The 21,783-nt window shown below is 38.8% G+C and overlaps 1 protein-coding gene across 4 annotated transcripts in view; it reads left to right on the top strand.

Annotated features, from left to right (window-relative positions):
• Positions 1-21,783, top strand: part of LDB3 (LIM domain binding 3) — a 222,805-nt gene that overhangs the window by 144,107 nt on the left and 56,915 nt on the right. Inside the window, exons 8-11 of one of the 4 annotated variants that reach the window (XM_059729829.1) lie at positions 1,019-1,222; positions 5,526-5,540; positions 13,043-13,212; positions 14,651-14,687. In XM_059729829.1, the coding sequence (XP_059585812.1) occupies positions 1,019-1,222; positions 5,526-5,540; positions 13,043-13,212; positions 14,651-14,687 (426 nt within the window). The other 3 variants (XM_019497157.2, XM_019497172.2, XM_019497171.2) reach the window with 3 other exon arrangements.

The raw sequence follows: 21,783 nt of genomic DNA, 5'->3' as shown, positions 1-21,783 counted from the left end.
AGTACCCAACTCTTCTTTCATTTTTGAAAAATTAAAACATACCTATTTTCTTTTCAAAATGCAAAACTTTCATCATTTCTTTTTTTTGTTGATAAGTTATTTGCTTCTAGTTTTGGTTGAACTAGAATGACTCCTTCACACAACCTGTTTTTTTTTTCTATGACTGGACATTCTGAATTTCAACGAACGTAAGGTAGCATATAGTGTCTGCAGCACTCAGGGATGCCCCTGTTTTTTTGGCAGGTCTGAGGGGAAAGATAAAGGATATTGTACTAGTGTTTTGTGCAGGTCTCCCACAGGCTAGGTAGAGGCAGTTAGTTAAATGAAGTTTTGGAGTATAAAACAGTAACTTAAGAAAATTAAGTAAATCATAAGAGGTATATCATTATATATCAAATAAGTATGAGAGCCTGGACCTCTGAGTTCCATAACTGGCTCTGATACTGGACAGATTGTGGCTTTGGATGTATCACTTGACCTGTGTGGACAGTTTCTCTACTAAAAAACTTTACCCACAATGGAGGTCACTATAAAGTGTAACTATCCCATGATACATCACTTTTAATTGCCACCTCAACTATTATTTAGGAAATACAGATAGAGTTTAGCTTTAAGATGTGGTGACATTTTTTGGTAACCTTCACAGTTTCTGGACAAAGATTCTATAAGGATTAATTATATAGTGTCTGTGAAGTGTTGGAAGATTAAAAATGTTTATTAGTAAATATCACCATGATTAATTAACCATGTAGAAATTTTATAACCCTCTAAATAGGAGAAATAGGCATCTACATCGATGCATTAAACTTTCTAGAAGTTTAGAAGGCCCCTTTTAATTACGTTACAACATATGTGTTCTGTCTCTGTTCTGGTCTGTATTTAAGCTTTTGGGATGAGATGTCATGAGCACATGCATGTTCCTCCGCTGTTGTTTTATCTTTCACCTATTTTCACCCCTTTGTCTTTTCTTCCCCTTCTCTCTTTTCCCTTTCCAAAATTTACTCTCATATAACCCTAGCACGGAGTATGTGGAACGCTTCAACCCCAATGTCTTGAAGGACTCTGCCCTGTCTACACACAAACCTATTGAGGTGAAAGGCCCAGGTGGCAAGGCTACTATAATTCATGCCCAGTATAATACCCCGATCAGCATGTATTCCCAGGATGCCATCATGGATGCCATTGCAGGCCAGGCACAGGCCCAAGGTGGTGAATTTGCTGGGTAAGGTTATTTCCTTGTATGCATGACATCAAATAGTTGTCCTGTGCACGTACACCATTCCCTTCCCCTGCTCCTTTTCTCTGAAGCATTGTATGTACGCAGAAGAATAGAATTTAGTATTTCTTTCAAAGTTTATGCAGTGCAATTAATGCCTTTAAAACTATAAGAAGGCAGGCAGTATAGAACTGTAAATTTGTAATTCCCTTTTCAATATTTTTTCTAGAGTTGGGAGCCATAATGCCTAACAGAAATGTCATAAATCCCATAGGGTCATACACGCATACATGTGTGGTTGTATTTATGTGTATATGTATTGTGACTCATGTACATAAATCTACAAGTTTCCCTTGATTTATGCAGGTTCTTTATATGCAAATTTGCTCTTATGCAATGAGCATATTTAGACCCATAATTCATTATATGCAAAGTAAATTCGCTCTTATGCGATCAGAATAGATGAGCCCCTCCCCACTCTGCCCAAGCACATAAGTCTGTGGGTGGAAGGGAAAGGGCCATAGTCCCACTCACCCCAGCCCCGGCTGCAGCAGCCCCAGGAGTGGCCAGTGCCAGCTGCCTGCAGCCACTGGGCTGCACTGTGCTCCACCTGTCCACCCATGCCTGGGCTCACCTCAGCTCCTTGGCTGCGCTGTGCCATGGTGCAGGCAGCTGGTGTTGGCTACTCCTAGGGCTGCTCCAGCACAGGCTGGGGTGAGTGAGGACAAGTGGAGCCCTGGGTGGCACAGGGCACAGCACTCACCCCAGCTGCAGCAGCTGCCTGCACTAGTGCATGGCACAGCCCAGGAGCAGAGGAGAGTGGGGACAGGCAGAGCACGGTGCAGCCCAGCGGCTGCAGGCAGTGGGTGCTGGTAGCTCCTGGGTCTGGGGTGAGTGCTTCTTTGTTCCTTCTGCTTTGCTGCCTTGTGCAGCCCTGGGAGTAGCACTCCTCCCCTGCCCCATTCCTTAGTCCCAGCCTCACTCACTCCCTCCCCACTATGGGAACCTATCCCTATTTGTTGCATTGTAAAGTGAGTTCACTTTATGTGAATTTGATTTATGTGCCATTCTTCAGGAATGTATGTACAAGATAAATTGAGGGAAACCTGCATATGGTTCTTTCATGATGGCAATAGATGTTTTAAGGAGTGAGATGAACTGCCATCATTAAAAAAAATCTGTCAGAAACTTGTTTCAAAATACCCTATTATTTAGGTCATTTCCTTATTTAACGTCACATTTTTGCCACCATTCATACTAGGTAATAACTTTACTGCACCAGTCTGTTGAAATATATGGGGCTAATCAGAGAGTTCAGTGTTATAATGTGTGGCACAATTTGGCCATCTGTATATGTTGCCTGAAGCAAAAAACATTGTCATTCCCAGCCTGTCTCACTTAAGTGTAGCCATCCTTGGTTAGAGCTGCCTTGTTCAGTAGCATAAGCACCAGATTTGACCTACTGAAAAACTGTTAGAAACTGCTTAGAGCCATTTATTACCAATGGACTGTCTGTCTCCTCCAACTGTTATGGATGCAGGTTAAACATGTGGAATGAGAAACACACACTCATCTGAGAAACCAGGAAGCATACAAATCTGAGAGGGAGAGATGTTTCTGGGGTGGGATTACAAAAGTGAGCCATCAAATTATTGTTATAAGGAATTCATTGCTTTATCACTTCAGTGTTTTTGTTTTGTTTTTAAGTAGACATGCTTTCTTTAAGCAACCTCTGCAATTTGGGTTCTGTTCTCATTTACAAGGGTATATAGCCAGAGTATTTCCATGGACTTAAATGAGGTCTTCTGGTTTTCACCCTGGTATAACTGAGAGCAGATTTTGGGTTTGGGTTTGAATGATATTCACTTTTGATCTCAGAAAAACAGAGGATTACTTAAGCATAAAAGTTGAAGTTATTCAAGTATGATATATATTTTTCTATCACAATGCAAATGAATATCTACTTTGTAAGCTTCACCTGTAGGAAAAATATAAATGGGGAGGAGGATATATGGATAGTTATTATTTTTATGATGTGCCCTATAATCTTTTAAGTGTAACTTTTGCATTGTTTTCATAGTGCAACATTCATGGGATGAAGACAGATGTTATGAGCATGTAAAAGTGCAATATATGCATTTATTATTCGTTATTTTTCCATTCTTTTAGAATGGAGCCCTCTCTTAAGTTATCATCATTTTATTTTAAGTAATACTAATGCTATTTTCTTGAACCCTCTTGTTTAGGATTATTAGAAGCCTGGATATTTCACAGATGAGAAGATATTTAAGTTAAAAATGATCTTTTTGCAGGACTATGTATACCAATAAGAAGTAATAACTTTAGTCTTCTCCACCCTGGTCTAAGCTATATATGGGTGTCTTACCTGTCTCTGTTGTCTTTGGCAATCAGATGGATGTTTCTGTATATGGAAAGCAGGGATAGCAGGATCCTCTATTGTTCTTAATAGGCACATTCGATTTTTTGCAGCGCTGTATATTATCATTACTTTTCTTAACGGTTCTATGGCTTTTTCAGCCCTCAGAAGTTTAATGATGGTGTGCAAAAGGAATATGTAAACAGCCTATCTTGAACAAATCCAGCATAAAGGGACCAAAGGCATATGTTTTATGCAAACATGTTATATAGCTGTATTGAAATCTGGTATCATCTAGGATCTTTAAGCTATTTCGGTATCCTCAGCTTTACCTACAGTACTTCATAATTGTGTTTTTCCAATTTTTATTTCTCTTAGTCTCAAGTCTAAAATATTCCAGGAGACGGAAGACCTTTCTTCCCTTAAAATTATTCTTATTCCAGCCTGAAATAAAAATAGGTAACAAGAAAATAACAGCTTATTTTTGTCCTCTAATCATTTCGAATTCCAGCTTCAGCTACCTGAAACTGAAGGTCAGCTGACAGCTGGGATTCTGAAATTGCCCTAGAGAATGACCCAATTTCATAGACCTGCTCTTGTAAGAGGCATAGATGAACAGTGTCTGAGCGCAGGTTGGTGTGTACATGTCTTTTCAGGGACTTCTACATCAAAGCCTTTTGTTGCAAATAGAAATTATGCATTCTGGGTCACAGCCCAGGATGTGTGTTATTTTCCTTTCTTTACATAGACTTTTTTGCTGCTTTTAGGGCATACAAGTATAATTGCATGGTGTCTACTGGTTTAAGAAATGTTGTCTGTAGATAAGACCCAAAACTAGCTGTAAATTGCCAGTATCCATTCAACTATCTTTTGAGTCGTTACCATTCAACTATCTTTTGAGTTGTTACCCTCAAAGGTATATAGATGCAAAACTCCCACTGGAGTCAGGGCTTTGCTCTTTAATATAAGGGACATGGTTGTCTAAAAGAAACTTCAAAAGCTTATTCTTCCTAGGCCAGAGTTGGCAGTCCTCAATCAGGCACTGTTTGTGCTCTGGGCAATTTCAGGTTTCGCCTAAGGAGGACTGATGAGATCTGATGTTCAAGAACGACTTTCCTTAATAACATATATTGTACCTGTCAGTATGTATCTTCAGAATTATTTAAGCAAATATTTTCACAATAGCAGTCTAACTCTAAGAAGCATCACATGGATTTAATGAATAAAAAATATGCCTTTAAAAGGGTATGCTATAAGTTATTGAATAATACACTTTTCTGAAACCCGATTCCTCTCTCACACTGAAATAAATGTAGAATTAACCCCCTTGATCCCCACTGAGTCAGTAGATCATACCAGTGTGAAACAATGTTAAGTGGCAGATGAATTGGAGCCTGACTTTTTCCTATGCAGCAAAACTTGTGGATGAATGATGTGGACCAAACAAATTAAGGCTTTAATCTGTTTATTTCTCCCATTGAAGTAAATGGACTTTTGCAAGATCACAAGTCTGCCTTGATTGCAGGATCAGGGATTTGCTCTTGACAAACTATTTGATTTTCTTTCAAGCTTCCCCAAGTATAATCAGATCTATGAAATAACTCCTCTGGTTTTATAAGAGCTATGTGCAGCCCTATGCCTTTCTTAGAACACATTTTTCTGTGTAGAATAGAAAACTTTAATCTTGTCTTGAAATTATAGGAGCAAACATGCTATACTTTTAACAAACAGAAGGATTATTCAAAATGCTAATGTTGTATGTATTTACTTATGCTACCTTTTATTGATCATTTCTCTCTTCTTTTTTCTTTTATTCATTCCCTTTTCACTAATTTCTGATACTAACATTACTCTTTTGCGTGCATCACGACTCTCGCTAATGATGGATCCTACACAATACCTTTTGTTGCATTTTGACAATATGACTCTCAGTGAATCTCCATTGGCGTAAGTAGATCCATATTTCTAACTGGCAGAGTACAGAAGGGCAGTGCATGTGTGTACTCTAAAGGGGTTCACTTTTTTCATAGATATATGGAGGCATTTTATTATATATTAGCCCTTTTAACAAACTGATGTAAAGTCATATAATATAAATTGTAACACATGCCCAGGATTGTACCATTTGACTGTTGAGTATGTGGAATCTCTCATTTAATAGATGGCACACACATAGGATCTATCTGGTGCAGTTCAAAGCAAACATCTACTGCAATGTATCAGAGCACCAGTCCATTTTGTCCTTCCTGGTGAAGAGCCCAGTACTTGATGCTTCACAGGGAGGAAAAATTGGCCCTTCCAGAAATCCCAGATAAGATGAGAGAACGTCCATTAAGTAAAGATGGAGTTGAGAATGTTATGAATTTTGTAATGGGGGAAAATCTGCACTATTGACACACTTTTTTTTTCTTAGAGGATGGGAAAATTGAGTAGTAGTAAAGGCCTACATCTCTCTCACCCACACACACAAGTATGTGCCTTTAACTGCATAAATGACAAACTGACATAAATGCAATTAAACGAGAGCTGAGAATCAGCTCTTGGTGTATTGTATAAAATACATGGCCTCACTCCACTGATTTCTTTGGTGCTACCAGCCACAGTTCTTTTCATACATAGGTTTTTTTCCCATTTTGCATCTTACACTTCAAAGCGTGTTTAGAAATGAAATAATAATTTATATTTATCTTTGTGGATTAGATAGGTATCTCTAGTGAGCCATTATTCCTTGGTAGATATGTCCAAGACTACAGTCTCCCTTTGACCTTAAATAAAGAGCTGCTGTGCAAGCTTTGCTACATGAACTAACGTACAGCCATTAGCTTGCCTTTTGAAGAGTGACTCACAAGCCCAGCAACTGAGCTGGGCTTCATCCAGCAGAGTAGTGCTTCTACCATGATGAGTTGTCAGATCCAGATAGCTCTGTAAATAAGCAATGCTCAGAACTCCAGCCTGCTTGCACACCTTTCTTTTTTGAGCTTCGTAGTTTTTTACTTCGTGATTGTCCACTTCCCCTAGTAGATTAAGTATGTGCTTTTAATAGTTCTTTTATATTTAGACATGAAAGCAAACTTCATACTATTCTCTCTGATCAGACTGTCTTAAAAATAAAGGCTTGACCATCAATTGGACTATATTTGTTTGTTAATACCATTGGCTTTAGTCTTTAAGGCATTGCTTTTGCTTCCTGTAATGTGCTGACTATTCTGAAGTCCAGTTTACAGTGAAAGCTGAGGATATTAGTTTGCTGATTCAGGTCTGAAATAGTTATTTTTACATTTAGCAGAAAAAATGCTTATAGGAACAGTAATCCTAAATAGTGGAACAAATTCTGAATGAGCCTAACTCCTTTAGTCTTAATTCTCCACAAAGAATTCAGCTCCACACTTTTAAACTCCTCTTTGGCATAGGATTAAATAAAAGGATGAGGAATGGTATGCTATATTGTCAGTGGGTTCAAATTCCAAATATGAAGGGTGTGGTTTCCATTTGAGAGAGAATTCCAATGATGTTCAGGCCCTGGAACACTGTTTAGGCTTCTATAGCAATGAAGGAAGAATACTACCATATTTTTTTTCATTGGGACTGTTTCTGGTCTTATCATTTGAAATCAGTGGCATCAAAGATTATATGAAAAAGGTCATGTTGTTCGTGTAACTATACTGCATTGTCAAGGAAAGCATTCCAGCAGTTACTTACATTGGAATTATTAAAACCTCATGCCAGAACTTAAAAAGGTAGCAAAGTTGTAATGCCCCATCTTTACAATGCTCTTGTTCTTCTTTACGCTCATGTTGCTGTTTTTTAACTTATACTAAGAACCAAGAGTTGATCTTTATGAGAACATATATGTGTTTCATGTGCATTTCAGCAGAACCTCTTTCAAAAGTCATTAAAGGAATGTTGGCCAAATTTACTTCTCATATAATTACACACAAAGCCAGTGACATCTGAGTCACTCATAGTGTAACACCTAACACTAACAAGGGACTTAACCTTCTTGGTTAAAGTGAAAAAATGAATTAATCAACCTATTGAAACCCTAGCTTTTTACAGCAAATGAAAGTGGTTGTTACTTTACAATTGCTCACAAAATATTGTTCATTTCAATAATTCTTTTGTTAATAATTGAAATCCAGGTGCCATCTGTTCAATAGTCATAAAGATGCACTATCCTACTTCATAGTTATTCAGCTAGATTTTTTTTAAATCAAGAATCAAATTGGGAGCCTCTTCCTAAGTTTTTATTCAGGCATTAGTTACCTGAGTAAGGGTTAAATTAAACTCAAGTAAAGACTTTAGTTAGGTAGTCTATATGTTTACTATAGCTGATAATGAAGTGGAAGTAACAATCATCTCATTCTTTATTTAAAGAGGTTTAAACTGTTTATAGAGCCTATTTTGATACAAATCAAATGTGATATGAACGTAATACACACAAAAGTATTATTTTCTTTCAAAGTCTAATAAAATACACAAAGATGCAATGTGCAAACCCTGAAGAGCATTTAACCACTTGGGTAGAATTGTTTTTCAGTGGTGTGCTTTTTTCAGTAGTATGTGCACGCGCACACACACACACACACACACACACACACACACACACAGAAAAGAACTTGAAAATAAGGGAAAGGTGTAGTAGTCACTACTTAGCTCTCACTATCTCCATTATCAGGTTTTCTGGAAGTGTCAAGTTTCTCATCTAAGTTTATGGAATGACATCACCAGTAGTACTTCATGTTTTACACTGCCATTCTAAATGACTGGCTCATATATCCCCTTTGTTGTTTGTGGTATAATTATGTTTCAAAAATGATAATGACATATTACATTAAAAGACAGAGTTGGAACTATTCCAGTACATTTATGCTCAGCTATATAACATAGTTTGATGTAGTCAAGTACTTCTCTCCACAAGGAAAGGTTAATACCAGACTCCATTTCCTGTTTTGATTGTCTACTGTAAAAATATTACTGCGCCATGATATATGTTGCCAATCTGGAATCCCTGACCCAGTCTCTACAGCTGGACAACCACATCTGAGCTAATGGGAGTTTCTGTATTTACAGTTCAATTAAGCTTTTTGTAAATCAGTTATAAGAACAAAGCAGCTTAGCTTGAGTATTCAGCCTAATGAACCGGGCTGTCTGTCCATGACCCAAATGCCAATGTTGTCACAATAGTACATTTCTGATAGTTGATGTACCATCTACCTACTGGACTTACTACCCACTATCCATCACTTGACAGCTGTGAAATTTACCATCAGACAGAGCAGTGTTTTAAGCTCCGGTGGGACTAAACTAAGAGGCTGGGGATAGAAAGTTAATCAACTGTTAGCCAGCAGTAGGTAGTTAATCATCCAGTGCAGTAAAAAAGGCAAGGGATGTTGCTTGTGAAGACAATAAAGAAATTAATACATAAAATACAGTTGAAAACATGAAAATTGTGAAATCTGTTGGGAAGCCTTCACAAGATCCTTTTCAAAGATTCAGAGAAGTTTGTTTATTGTTTTGGATTTCATGCTAGAAATATAGTAAACTTTAGGTAATTCACCTGTGAATTACTTTGCCTTTTTGGTTTAATTTGTCATTGCTTTTAATTCCTAGATAAAAACTCTTACCTTTCTTCCCTCCCTCAATTATGATCTCCTGATAATTGGTCAGCACCGGATAATTTGTAAATACTTAAAGTAGTGAATTAACCAAATTTCATTATAAAGAATAGTTTGATTGGGGAGCTGTGGCAACTGAATGGTCCTAATAACACTCTAATTTCTATTAACATTACAAAATGTCTTTATTAGCCCTTATACTAAAGCTGTTTCTATTTTAAGGCAATGTAAGGCTGGGTTCTACTGTGCCATGATGTCACGGGATAGGGTCCTCAAGGATGGGTGTGTTACCCCTAGGCCTCTTCAACAGTGCTAATTCGGCCTGCTGGGCACCCTCTATTCTCGCCCACAACGTCTTGATGTAATTGTACTGAGTAGGGAGGCTGCCTTTAAGTCTACTTGGGCATGGTCCTGATGGACTTCCCTGAACCCCTTGCGGGTCCCATTACAAAATAGGTGTCCTGGGACACCCCAGCCTTATCGGATATATGTGTGGCTCCAACCGCCACTTTGCTATGCCTCAAGCCTCGCAGATGACATCAACGTTGTCCTGTCTAGGCCTTGCTGTGATTTGGCTCCCTTGTCCTCTCCCCGCAGCCCTGTCGCTGCACCCCACTGGTGCCTGGGCTCTCCACAGCCCTGTCACTGCACCCCACTGGCGCCTGAGTCCCCACACTGTAGTGGGCCCCCAATGAGGCCACCTCCTTCCCCAGTAGCCTCTCCCAAACCACCGGTATTATAAACAGCAAACAAACATAAGCCTCTGGACTATAACATAATACAAAAGACCAGGGTGTGCTCTGCCCCTTTAAAAGCATCAAACTTCATCCCTGGCACTAAGTGTCTAGTAGGAAAGGGTACCTGCAGAGCTCATGGAGCCCCACAAGCCCTAGGTGCAGCATATCAGGCAGTTGCTGCATCACTGGGCACTTCCTCCCTGGAGGCTCCTCTCTCTCTGGCTGCTAGCAGGAAGCTGCCTGCATGTCCTCAGCCCTGGGGGTTATATATATGCCAGGCCCTGCCCCTTCTGGCCAGCTGACCAGCTGGCAGGTGTGGGCCAACTATCACATGCTGGTTGCCCTGGTAACCAGCAGCTGGGGCTCTCTCCCTAGCAGTTTCAGCCCTTAAAGAAGCAGGACACCCTAGTGCCCTGTGACACATGACTGGAAGGGAAATTATACTTTCCTATACCAGTCAGGCCTACTATCATGTAGGTTGAGGGAAGGTGATGCTGTCCCTGTCTTCTGTCAGGATTCCCTTCAGAGCTTGGGTGAGGGAGGAATGTAGTTTACAACAGGACCATTTCCGTTTTTAGTCTTCCTCTATACTTCCATAACTCTCAGTTTTTCAAGATTATAAAGAATGATGCTGTAGAAAAACTGTTAAACTAGACAGAAGAAAAGGAAGAAGCAGGGTGGGGGAATAGGGGAGGAAGGGGAGAGAGAGCATCACTGAATCTTCCTGATGACATATTTTGCCATGTCATTTTTTGCAGGACTTACACAGAAAGACACCCTCCATTGACTACTTCATTTGCCCATTGTGTTATGATGTTCAGGGAAATGAGAAATTTAAGTTGTATCCTGTCAGATTCTCAGGAAATAAAAAAGTGTGGTTCAAGTACAAATACCCCCATTGGAAAGCAGTCTAAAGGACATGATGTGCAATAGGGGTGTGCAGAGTAGGCCCTATTTGATTTGAATTTGGCCTTAATCAGGGACAGTGATTTGGTTCATTGATTTGGATCACTGTCCCTGATTCGATTCAGCCAAATCCACATCCACATGATGCTGCTTCGGAGAATCGGCAATTTGGACATAGACACAGCTTTAAAAGTTTTTTTCTACATACCTTAAGGTAGCACAGGTTGTGATCGCTGCAGTGCTGGGGCACATGGAGGGTCCCACAGGAGTATAGGGGGCCCCCCCAGCGCACTCCCCAGTGGACCCAGAAGTGGACCAGAAATGCTTCTGGTCTACTTCCAGGTCTGCTGCTGAGCACACTGAGGAGCCCCCCATGCTTCTGTGGGACACTCCATGAGCTCCAGCACTGCAGCACTCACAAGCCCCTGCTACTTAGACGTATGTAGAAAAAACATTTAAAGCTGTGTCTATGTCCGAATCTCGAAATCTTTCAGAATCTCTCCAAATTGATTCGGAGGGTTCCAATTCAATTAGGAGAGATTAAAGGGTCGTCTGATTTAATTCTGCCGTATTGAATCGGGGACCAAAGCTTCATACAGCCTTAATGTGTAATATACAAGTGTTTCACAGGTGCCAGAAATTGAAATAGGGATTAATGGAATACTTTAGTACATGCAGTGTATCCAGGCCCCTTGTAAAACATTTCACTATTGTATTAGCAGATGCAGATCCATTGTCATGGCTCATATTATGCAAGGCTAAAGCAGGGATGCCTGTCAATAGTAGATAGCTGCTGCCCTGGGCACTAGGAATTGGCATTATTTTTCAGCATGATAAATGTCATTACTCTTCACAAGTTATCAGATAAATAGGGACCTGCTGAATTCAGGGTGGCTGCCCCCCAATTTCATATGCCGAGCACAGTGCTAGCCTGGGTACCCACCATTTTCACAGTGAAGCATGCTGCCCCCCCTCATAAACACGCCTCTGATTGGCCCAGGGGCCCCAGAATTCCTGCTCCACCCTGGAGATTGACAGATGACCATCTCCAGGCCCTTTGATCAGTTAGAAGTCTGGGGGGCTGAGGGGGCACCGCACCCCTATGAAAATCTCCACTCTCCCTTCCTCTCCCCATTCTTCAGGATGCCAGGGCTTTCTGCCCTTTTCTATTTTTGCAGCAGTCTCTTCCCTGCCCCTCCCTCCACAACTTGTTGCCAATTTCATGCCTTTTCACAGTCCCCATACTTTTCCCTGACTGACCAAATCCACAGTTTTTGTGAAAATCATGAATTTAGTAGGTCCCTTCATATAAATGCTATTTTGGCTTTTTCTTGATTCCTTTTGGTCTGTAAGACTATGTGGTCTTGGGGTTGTTGTTTTTTTTTAATTATTTTCTATAGGTCTTATCTGTATCCTTCCATATAGGAAGTTTGAGCCTCATTTTGAGAGGCAAGTTTTATAGCAAGTGGCTTCTCTGATTCCCTGTACTTTACACCAGGGAGCTCACTGAACCATATAGCTGTTAATATTTAAAATAGCCATTTCTCAGTTTTCATGAAGTTGAGCATGGTGCTTGCAATGCTCTGTGGCATAGCACATTAAAAAAGTTCCAATAAATCATTCACTTCAAAAATAGATCTTGCATTTAGAGGAGCCATGGAGCCAAGTTATTACATGACTGCACACATCATCATCAGTGTTATGTGTCTGCTGCTCTGTTAATTTTTAATTTTAACTGTACACTATGCAAAAGCTATGCTCTTATGGAAAAAAAAGCTATTAAATTACTGTGTCTGCTTCCAGTTTGCATCATAAATCAAATAAGAGCTTAACTCAATTGCTGCTATGTGGTGTCATGAACATTTGTTGGTGGGTGCATTTGTAGTTGTGTGCTCAATATAACTTTGTTGTTGCATTGGCCTAGGGATCATGGACAGACTACTATATCCATTGACCAAAAGGCACACATGCTGGTTTGAAGAAAAATAATGATTTTTCAGACAATGTAAGCTAGAATATTCTTTACTCCCATATTTTTTGATCTACTATAGGTTATTTGTTATTCGGAAAAATGGAGGTATGGGATTTTTCTGCTGCTCGTTTTTGAAGAAAAGCCATAAGATGATGGTGGGGAGAAGTGGGGTAAACCCAGCAAGTGCTGTTTTATAATGCATGTCTCTCTATATTGCAGTACACTTCCTGTTAAAGATCCTCATGTAGACAGTGCTTCTCCAGTGTATCAGGCTGTGCTTAAAACTCAGAACAAGCCTGAAGAAGAGCTTGAAGACTGGAGTCGCCGTTCTGCGAATCTGCAGTCAAAGTCTTTCCGCATCCTTGCCCAGATGACAGGAACGGAGTACAGTAAGTCAAGCAGCAATTAAAACAAACTTGGGTTTCAAATTTATGCCTATTGACTTCCATAGTTGACCCCCTTCCTACAGTGATCATCTCCAATACGACCTAATATCATAGGAGCCTGAATCTTAGTCCAAGGGGATGCTAAGAAACATAAATGCTATGTATCATGTTCCTCTGTATAAAGCAAATCCTTTGAGCACCCCTGGGTTCTATTCAGATTCTGTTATAATAAGGACTAATACATTCAACACAGCCCTACAGCATAATTAGCGAAATGGCCCAGGTCTCAGGGAAATAAACTAATGAGCGGCTGATTCACTTAGAGGGACAAACAATTTAGCATCAGTTACATTATGATCCTACATGATGAGCTGAAACCAGGACAGCCTGAAACTTCAGGTTTAATGTACATATGATTTTCAAGCAGCCCTATTACCTAGATAATATCCTACATAAGACTCTGCCCCTATCATTGGCACAAAAGGTTCCATGTTTGCTGTCCGTGGAATTCTTTTGTCTGATCATCAAGTACTCATTCCATATCTTACTCCTGATTTAGATAGCTTAGAGTTTGGGGAAGTCGATTACTATTTTTATCCTGTAATTGGGAGGCAGGCATCATTTCCCCAATGTTTTCTCTTCATTTTCTCTGCATGAAAAGACAGCATCCAATTACTTCCTTATGGTTCATCTTCCATGATCCTAACAGGCTGTGGATTGGCTGCTAATAGATGACTGCAAAAGTAGTTTAACTGCAGTTTCCCTTCTACTACCTGACTCAGTGCATCTACACATGCTATTAATGCAAAGCAATAAACTCTGGTGCATGTCACGCCAGAGTTTATTGCTCCCAGGCACTGCATCTTCATGTGTGCCCAGGACCGCAGCACATTGAGCTAGGTCAGAGTAGCCCCAGCTGTCAGGGGGCTTGTGAGGTCAGGCTAGCAGCCCAGAGCTGCTCTGACCTAGGTCAGGGTGCTGCAGAGGTGTTGGCTGTGGCATGAGGGTGCTTCAGTGCAGGACTAGCCAGCAGGCAGCCCCCACACTGAAGCACCCTTGTGCCCCAGCCAGCCTTGTCATTGTTTACACATGCACTGCTGCATAGTAAAGAACTCTGCAGCAGGATATTACTTGTATTTACAAGTACTAACCTGCAGCAGAGTTAATTAGTTTCCTGTGGCCTAATAGGACTGCACATGTAGACACGGAGACTTTACTGCGGAGCTAATTAGGCAGCTCCGTAGTAAATGTCTTATGTCTGCCCACTGACACTGATACTAAATGCCACTGATTACATAATGCATTGCTGTGAGGCTTCCATGTGTATCTCCTTAAATGAAATTTACAGTGATATTTTTGGTTAACCTGCTATTGGACTAAACAGTAGCACTGAGTAGCACAGAGGAGTTTTTTGTTAAATAAATCATTTTCTCCTCTGCAGTGCAAGACCCAGATGAAGAAGCCCTGAGGAAATCAAGGTAGGCAACTAGCAGATGGCACAATAGCCATCTTCTTACTGATAACTTGGCCTAATGCTCTTAAATGGCATTAATATGAAAATACACCACTTTGATTTTTTTCCTTAAATATTCTAACACTTTTACTCAAAAATCACTAAAATGTTTGCAAGAAGCACTAAATTGAAAGGGTAACAAAGTGGCAAATAGGATAGAGAGCAAATTTTTTGAGGCATGTACTCAGTCATGCAAGCTCTTTACACACAGACTTCAACTGGCGCGCTTTGTAGAATGGGTTCACAGGTCTTATGTGATTTCATTAAATTCTGTAACTGGATGAAAATATATTTTGTTGTGGTAGTGTTGAAATTTAATGAGCAATTTATTTGGATGACCCTGTGATTGGCACTTGATTCAGGTGAAATGATACAGTAAAGGAGTTGTTTCTGATGGTATAATGGAATCATTATCACCATAGTATGTTTTAATACAAAACAAAACAAAATTTGGTACTTTTCTTAGATAATGCACAGTATGAGGGTACAGGACTGCTTTTGCTACTGGAGAAATGTATGTGTCCATTTTCAGCTGTTCTACCAATAAGGCTGAACATATTTGTGTTATTAGGGATGGTTATGATAATCTGGTCTTTGTTTATTACATAACAAAGTTAATAGCTTTTACTTAGAGATTCCCAAAACTAGTTCAATAACTTTTGGTTAAAGTAGGCTTTCAGCCTTCATACATTCTATTAACATACCTGAGCTTGTGTTAGATATTCTAAGCAGCTTGCTGGGTTTGTGATATGCCCAGTATCCAGCCCACTCCATTTAAATTTTGCTACAATAAAATGACTTTTGTGCTGGTTTTGAACTTTGGACCCCTGTATGCTTCAGGGTAGGTTATGTACATGAGTTTGTAATTTACAGTTCAAATCCAACCAGTAATATTCTCACACTTGGCATGTTTGCCATCTATTTTCCATTGTAATTCACAACAGGTGCACATATAAATGCCTGCACATCAGTTATACCCCCCACCTCCCGGGAACTAATTCTGTCCTCAGATGTGGAAATACAATTCCCACTGATTTTATTGTGCATTGTATTCTAAATGCAACAAGCACGTAACTGAGTTCTCTTAATTTACAGTGAAAGTTAAAGCACATCCTGTTTGTCAAGCAAACAGCAGGTATAAAAAGGACTTTCATTAGGACCAAATCTACTTGTGGATGAGATGCCTGATTCCCATGCATGACTGTAAGGGTTAGAATTTTGCCCTTACAAAGATGTTCCATAAATAGAAGATGCCTTTAGAAAAGGCTCGATGCTGAAAATAAAACATGGTATCAGAAATATTTTAAAATAACATGTCAATAATGTATAAGCATATGTACTATAAATTGCATATTTTATTTGATGTAATTTAAAGTACATGATGATATATCCCTTGTGTACTGTGTGTTGTCAGCCTTGTGCACTGCACTTTTGATGTATCCTTATGTGTTATATTTTATAAGGAAATATTAATGACACTGAATATTCTCAATTACTGGTGAATATTAGTCAAATAAAGAGCACTTTCATGTTTCATTTATTAAACATGCTGAAGGGAATGTAAACTGGGAAGTTACAAATTTGCTTGATACTGTCTTAGGGCCCTGTTCTCTGCTCTGGTTACTGATACAAAAGTTGTACCAAATCTGGCTTTGGCAGGGGTGGAAAGAGGAAGTGCAATTTGTAGACTACATCCATTTAATTCTGCCTTCTCACCCCCAGTCCAGCAAAAGCAACCCTTCCACAGTGTCCTAATTATAAAAAACTTGGAAGTAGGGATAGGGCATTAACCAAGCCCTGTCCTAGCTTGCAGCAGTATAAATTACTACTGATAGTCAGTAACTGTCACTTTTTACCCCTAGCCCTAAGGTGAAACCATGAGTGGGTTCTTAGGGAAAATCAAGGGCACTGGGACCTTCCGGATCTCTGGGTCCAACATAGCTAGCCTCATACTGTTTTGGCAAGTCTTGCCTTGCGCACTTCCCCTGAGTCCATTGTTTTGGACTCTTTACCAGATTGCCCTACTCCATCCCTGGCTAAAGAATTCCATATATTTTCTGTAAGTTGAAGTAACAGAATTCTCTTATAACAGAAATTTTTGCACCAGAATTATTTAATTAATTGCTCCCTTATTCCTTGTGCTTTCCTTCTCTTCTCTGTATTTCAACTCTGTTTAATATGGACAATAATCCAGCTTGAGCTCTAATATCTGTGGAATTCTTTTAAACACCTTCACAGAAGGAAAAAAAAACAAGTAATTGTCCTTGCTGGGGACTCTGGTAAATGGTAGTATTTGTTTCTGGAGTTTCATTCCTATCTTCACACTCACTAACATATAGTCTAAAAAGAGCCCATAGTGTGCAGGAATTTTCCGGGGGGTGGTAACTTCACTTAATGTGTTAGGTGGCGCTCTCTCTTGCTTAAATTACTCCAACTGCCAAGGTACCTGTAGGCCCTGTAAGGAATTTTTTTATCTAAGGTTACTACTTGCTTTGGAAACTTTCCCTTGCATTGGGATTTTTATGTATTTTTTCTTGAAAATCTTGTTTAGTAGTTTGTCTACTTCCAGTCAAACAGAAGTCTCTTGACTTAATACCCTTCTCCATGTGTAGATGGAGGGGTAGATCCTCAAAGCACAGAGAGATTTCCTAAACTTCATGGCTATCCTTAAATACAGCTGAGGCCGCCCAGCTTGCAGTTGCAACATCCCACCTAGCAATATTCTGAATCTTTTAATTTTTGATAAACGTGCAAGGGAATATAAGAAGTCAGATATCAAAATAATCCCTTAGCTATGTTATTTGTATCACCTTAAGCAATTAGAACCTGAAGAATTTGAAATATTGTGTTTGTCGCCATTCATGCTGTTTGTTTGTGCTTTGTTCTGTCTGGAGAGTGGGATTATCATGGTCTGCTATCTTCTGTTTGTCCAGCCATTTTCACTTTTTGGTTCTCTTGCACTAACACAGTTATGTTGTGTTCCAGCACTGCAGGAGAAATTAACTTGTTTGCAGTAAATCAAACATGTGCACAGATAATGTGAACATTTCATACGTTTCTCTTCCTTCATCTTTCCTCCCTTCTCCTTATCTCCCTATTTCCTTTAAAATCTAAAATAAAATCCCAGATCATAACTACAGGATAATATCCAGAAAATGTCCAGTCCTGAAGGAACCCAGACTGTGAGGGGTTGAATACCATCATCTCATGTTGAAATTAAAGTGTGTCGGGAGCACTTACAAATTGGAAGGAGGGGATAAACACAACCTAGAATTGTATCCCTGAAAATACTGTTTTTTAATCTCAATTGACTAGAGATATTTCTTTAATGGTCAACATTTGCAGGATTTTCAGGCCCTCATTACTCAATCTCTGATGACAGTGGAATGGGCATAAAGAAGAGTTGCTCAAATTTGAGGTTGATTGTCCTTATGAGTCAAGAGGTAGATTGACCTAGATATTACAGGATTGAAAATATTTGCAGTGATTATGCTCTTGTACAGAACTGAATTTCTCTTCCTGCTCAGATGGAAAAATAGCTGCAAAGCTGATGGCAGGAAAGCAGTGAGACTATGTTCAAAGTTTCTAGCAAAAGCAGCCCTGTCAAATGAACTCCAAATGCGGGAATACAAATTTGTGTTTAAATCACACCTCAAAAGCACAAAAAACAAAAGCTTTCCATGCCTGTGCTGGACATGCCCAGCCTACTTTTCACTGATTTGGGCAGTAACATAAATCCAAATAAATTGCCATTGCCCTAGTTTTAAGGCAGGGGAGTGATGGCCACATTCCCTAACCCCTTTCTTTCTTCCTCCTTTCTCTCTCTTTCTCTCTCTCTCTTTCTCCATGCCACAGGGAAAGGTTTGAAACGGAACGTAACAGCCCACGCTTTGCCAAATTGCGCAACTGGCATCACGGCCTGTCGGCGCAAATCCTTAATGTTAAAAGTTAAAAGCCCGCATGTAACAAACACAAGTGCAAGACATAATTACACTAAGAAATTAACTGCTGTTCTGAGTTAGTCTAGAAGTATCATATATAAAGACCTAACAGAGGTTTTTCTCTGTGTGCCTGTCTTTGATTGTTTTCTGTTGCTAGCCTAGTATCTCTCCACTGTCAAAAAAGTAAAAATAAAAATAAAAGCAAGCCAGCCCTTTTAATCTTCTTCATTGTACGGTGTATTTCTTTTGCCATGTGCTAAGTGAACTATAACTTTAAAACATTGATGAAGGAAAGGCATAGGTGTTTTACTTTCTTGCCATAAATAAAAAAGGAAATGGGACAGAGGTCATTTTCAGACTGTTTAGAAAGTGGAGAAATTATATTTTTCCGTAGGGTATTGTTACTGTAAAGAAAATTAAGTTGAAGGTAGAGGATTACAAAGGAAACTTATTGAGCCTAGCTTAAAAGTTTGCTAAATAAATAATCTTTTTAGTTTGCCTGGTTCAATATTGGGTTTTTTTCAAATAAGATGCTACACATGATAAATGTATTTTTCTTGAATGTGCTCTATTATTAAACTCATCTCTGAAAACACTGCTTAAAGCTTTCCAGTTGAACCTAGAATTTGTTTTAAGAGAGAGGTGGAAAGTGGTATCTCAGGACCTGTGAAGGAAAGGGGACATATTTTCTTAGAGGTGACTTAGGAGTATGAATAATATATGAGATACAATCATGTACTGAGGCTTTTAAAAACATGTTGTAAGGTTTAGGCAAACTGTTGCCCATTCTGTATTGCTTTTGCTTTTGTTCCCATACTTTTTCTGTATATAGCAGCATGCTGTATCTGAAATAAAAGGATTTTTTAAAACTAAAATAATGATGTGACTGTTTTACAAAAGAACTTTAGTCTGAGGGGCAAAAATGCCTTAAAATATCAGAAAGAGAGAGTGTTGTCAATTGGCCTTTCCTGTTAACCTTTATTCCTACCTGTCCTCAAAAGGGTCTGAATTTGAAGGCCTGATGTAGTTTTAAAAAGAAGAGAATAGAATACAAAAAATAAAGGACAAGAAGCAAAGCGAGCACGACATCCTTTATGAATTTTCTAGGGGGAGGCATAAATGCAATTTCACACTCTTTGATAAGCTGAATTTTCTGATGGTGTACTGTTCATATGTGCTCAATATAATGGTATTGTAGCCATTGCTAGTGTTTAGAACGGGGTACTCTTTTTCCTCAGGTAACTTGGAAACATCACAATGATACTTTTGTTTTAAAATATCAGGCAAGTCAATCACACAAATCCAAAAATACTGCTGTTTTTGAGGACTCTACCATTTCTATTATATACAGTTAATGTTCTCATGATCATCGGATCAATTTTAAAAAAATGTAATTAATTAAAAATTTGTGGTGGTAGTATTGTAACAATTTGCAGTGTGAATCATCAGCATGAATTGAAGCAAGGAGCTTTAGTACTAAATCACAGGTGTCTGCCATTAGAACTATTGGTTAAATTTGTGAGGTTTTTGTCCAACATCTGTTCACTTCTGCAAGCTTTGGATCAAGCCCTTAGCTGATAGCATTAGTTGTAGGCTAAATACTAGATCATTGTATTAAAATAAAATTCTGTTTCTTTTTTTTTTTTTTGCTAGTTCCCACCCTCTGTTCATAGTAGTCTACAACATTCAGTAAAACTTCCTTCCTGTCTTCCATGTTGTAGAACCTTATGTAACCTTGCATAAGGTTACACCATGGAAGTATATTTTAAAAAATCTAGTTCAAAAACCCTTAGGAAAAATATTTAAGAAAATATGGGCAGCAGCTTGTTTAAATATTCAATACCTCTCTTTTTATGTACTCATCATGAAAATCTACTTAAGAAGCTTTGCATCTATGCATAATACAAATATCTGTTAATAATTTTTATTTATGTGAATGCAAAATACCAGATTCTGATCTCATTAATACCTATATAAATCCAGAGGAATTGCACTAAACTCAGGACAGATATTCTGGATTATTCAGGTGTCATTCCAATATGAATCTTGTTCAAAATAAATGAAATTCTGTTAATATTTATGTAGGCTTTAAAACATCAGTAGTGTGTTTCATGTAGCTTGTTTTTATTGGCAAATGTTTCTAGGCAAAAATATTTCATGTCTAGTTTAAAGTCAAAATAAATTTCTGGATGATCAACACACAAGGTAGTATTTTAATATGAATAGATATTTTATATGCTTAATTCTTAACAATCAAAACAGTGGTATATTTGTTTTAGTAAGTACTGGTGTATGTCACTAATAATGAAAGATAATGCACAGCTTTTATCTGAGCGCTTTAGAACTAAATTAATATATATTGTGCCTTCAGTAGTCAGAAAACACAGGCTGGCCAGATTTGCAATGTAGTACAAAAGCAACTTAATATGCAGTTATTCACCTTTATCTTCATAAGTGGACATATGAACTGTGTAATTATCAATGCCAGATTCAAAGCAGGCAATAATTCAACCAACTAGGAAAATAGATGTCATCCTCTTACCTGGAACCATGCAGAAAACACAAGCTTAATGCTCTCAACATTTACCAGGGATTTAATTTCCTGAATATATTTATGGGGTTCAAAAAAATTAGAGAAAAATGTAATTTTTCAAAGGTTCACAAATGGAATTCTAGAGATCACTGATAATAAAGGCCATTCATTGGAAGACCAGTATTTCATCCCCATTGCAGCATTGTTTCTGCTAGCTCTTTGCAGCTCTAGTGTCTTGTTCAGTTCAATTTAAAAAGATCCAACTGATGAGTTAAGTTTGTAAGTCAAGTTTAGATGCAAAGCCACTAAGTCGGCTTACGTGCTAACTGATAATTTCACACTGTGGTTCTGCTGCTTCCTCAGCCTGGTCCTTCAGGCTACTCAGTTACAGTAACATCTTCAAGACCCTTTTGTTTTGTCTAGAAAAAGCAAGTTTAGATCAGAGTAGAGCTTCTTACTCAGGACCTTGTGAGATGTAACCCTTTAGAGAAGCACTTAGTGGTAGGCAACTATATTAGTCTCAATATATTATGAAACACAATTGTTTGTTCTGTGGAAGTACATTGGTGATGATGCAGTGGCTTAGC

This window comes from Alligator mississippiensis, chromosome 6, assembly GCF_030867095.1.
Source record: "Alligator mississippiensis isolate rAllMis1 chromosome 6, rAllMis1, whole genome shotgun sequence".
Taxonomy (NCBI): Eukaryota; Metazoa; Chordata; order Crocodylia; family Alligatoridae; genus Alligator; species Alligator mississippiensis.
The sequence above is the reverse complement of the archived record's forward strand: the minus strand, read 5'-3'. Positions and strand labels throughout refer to the sequence as shown.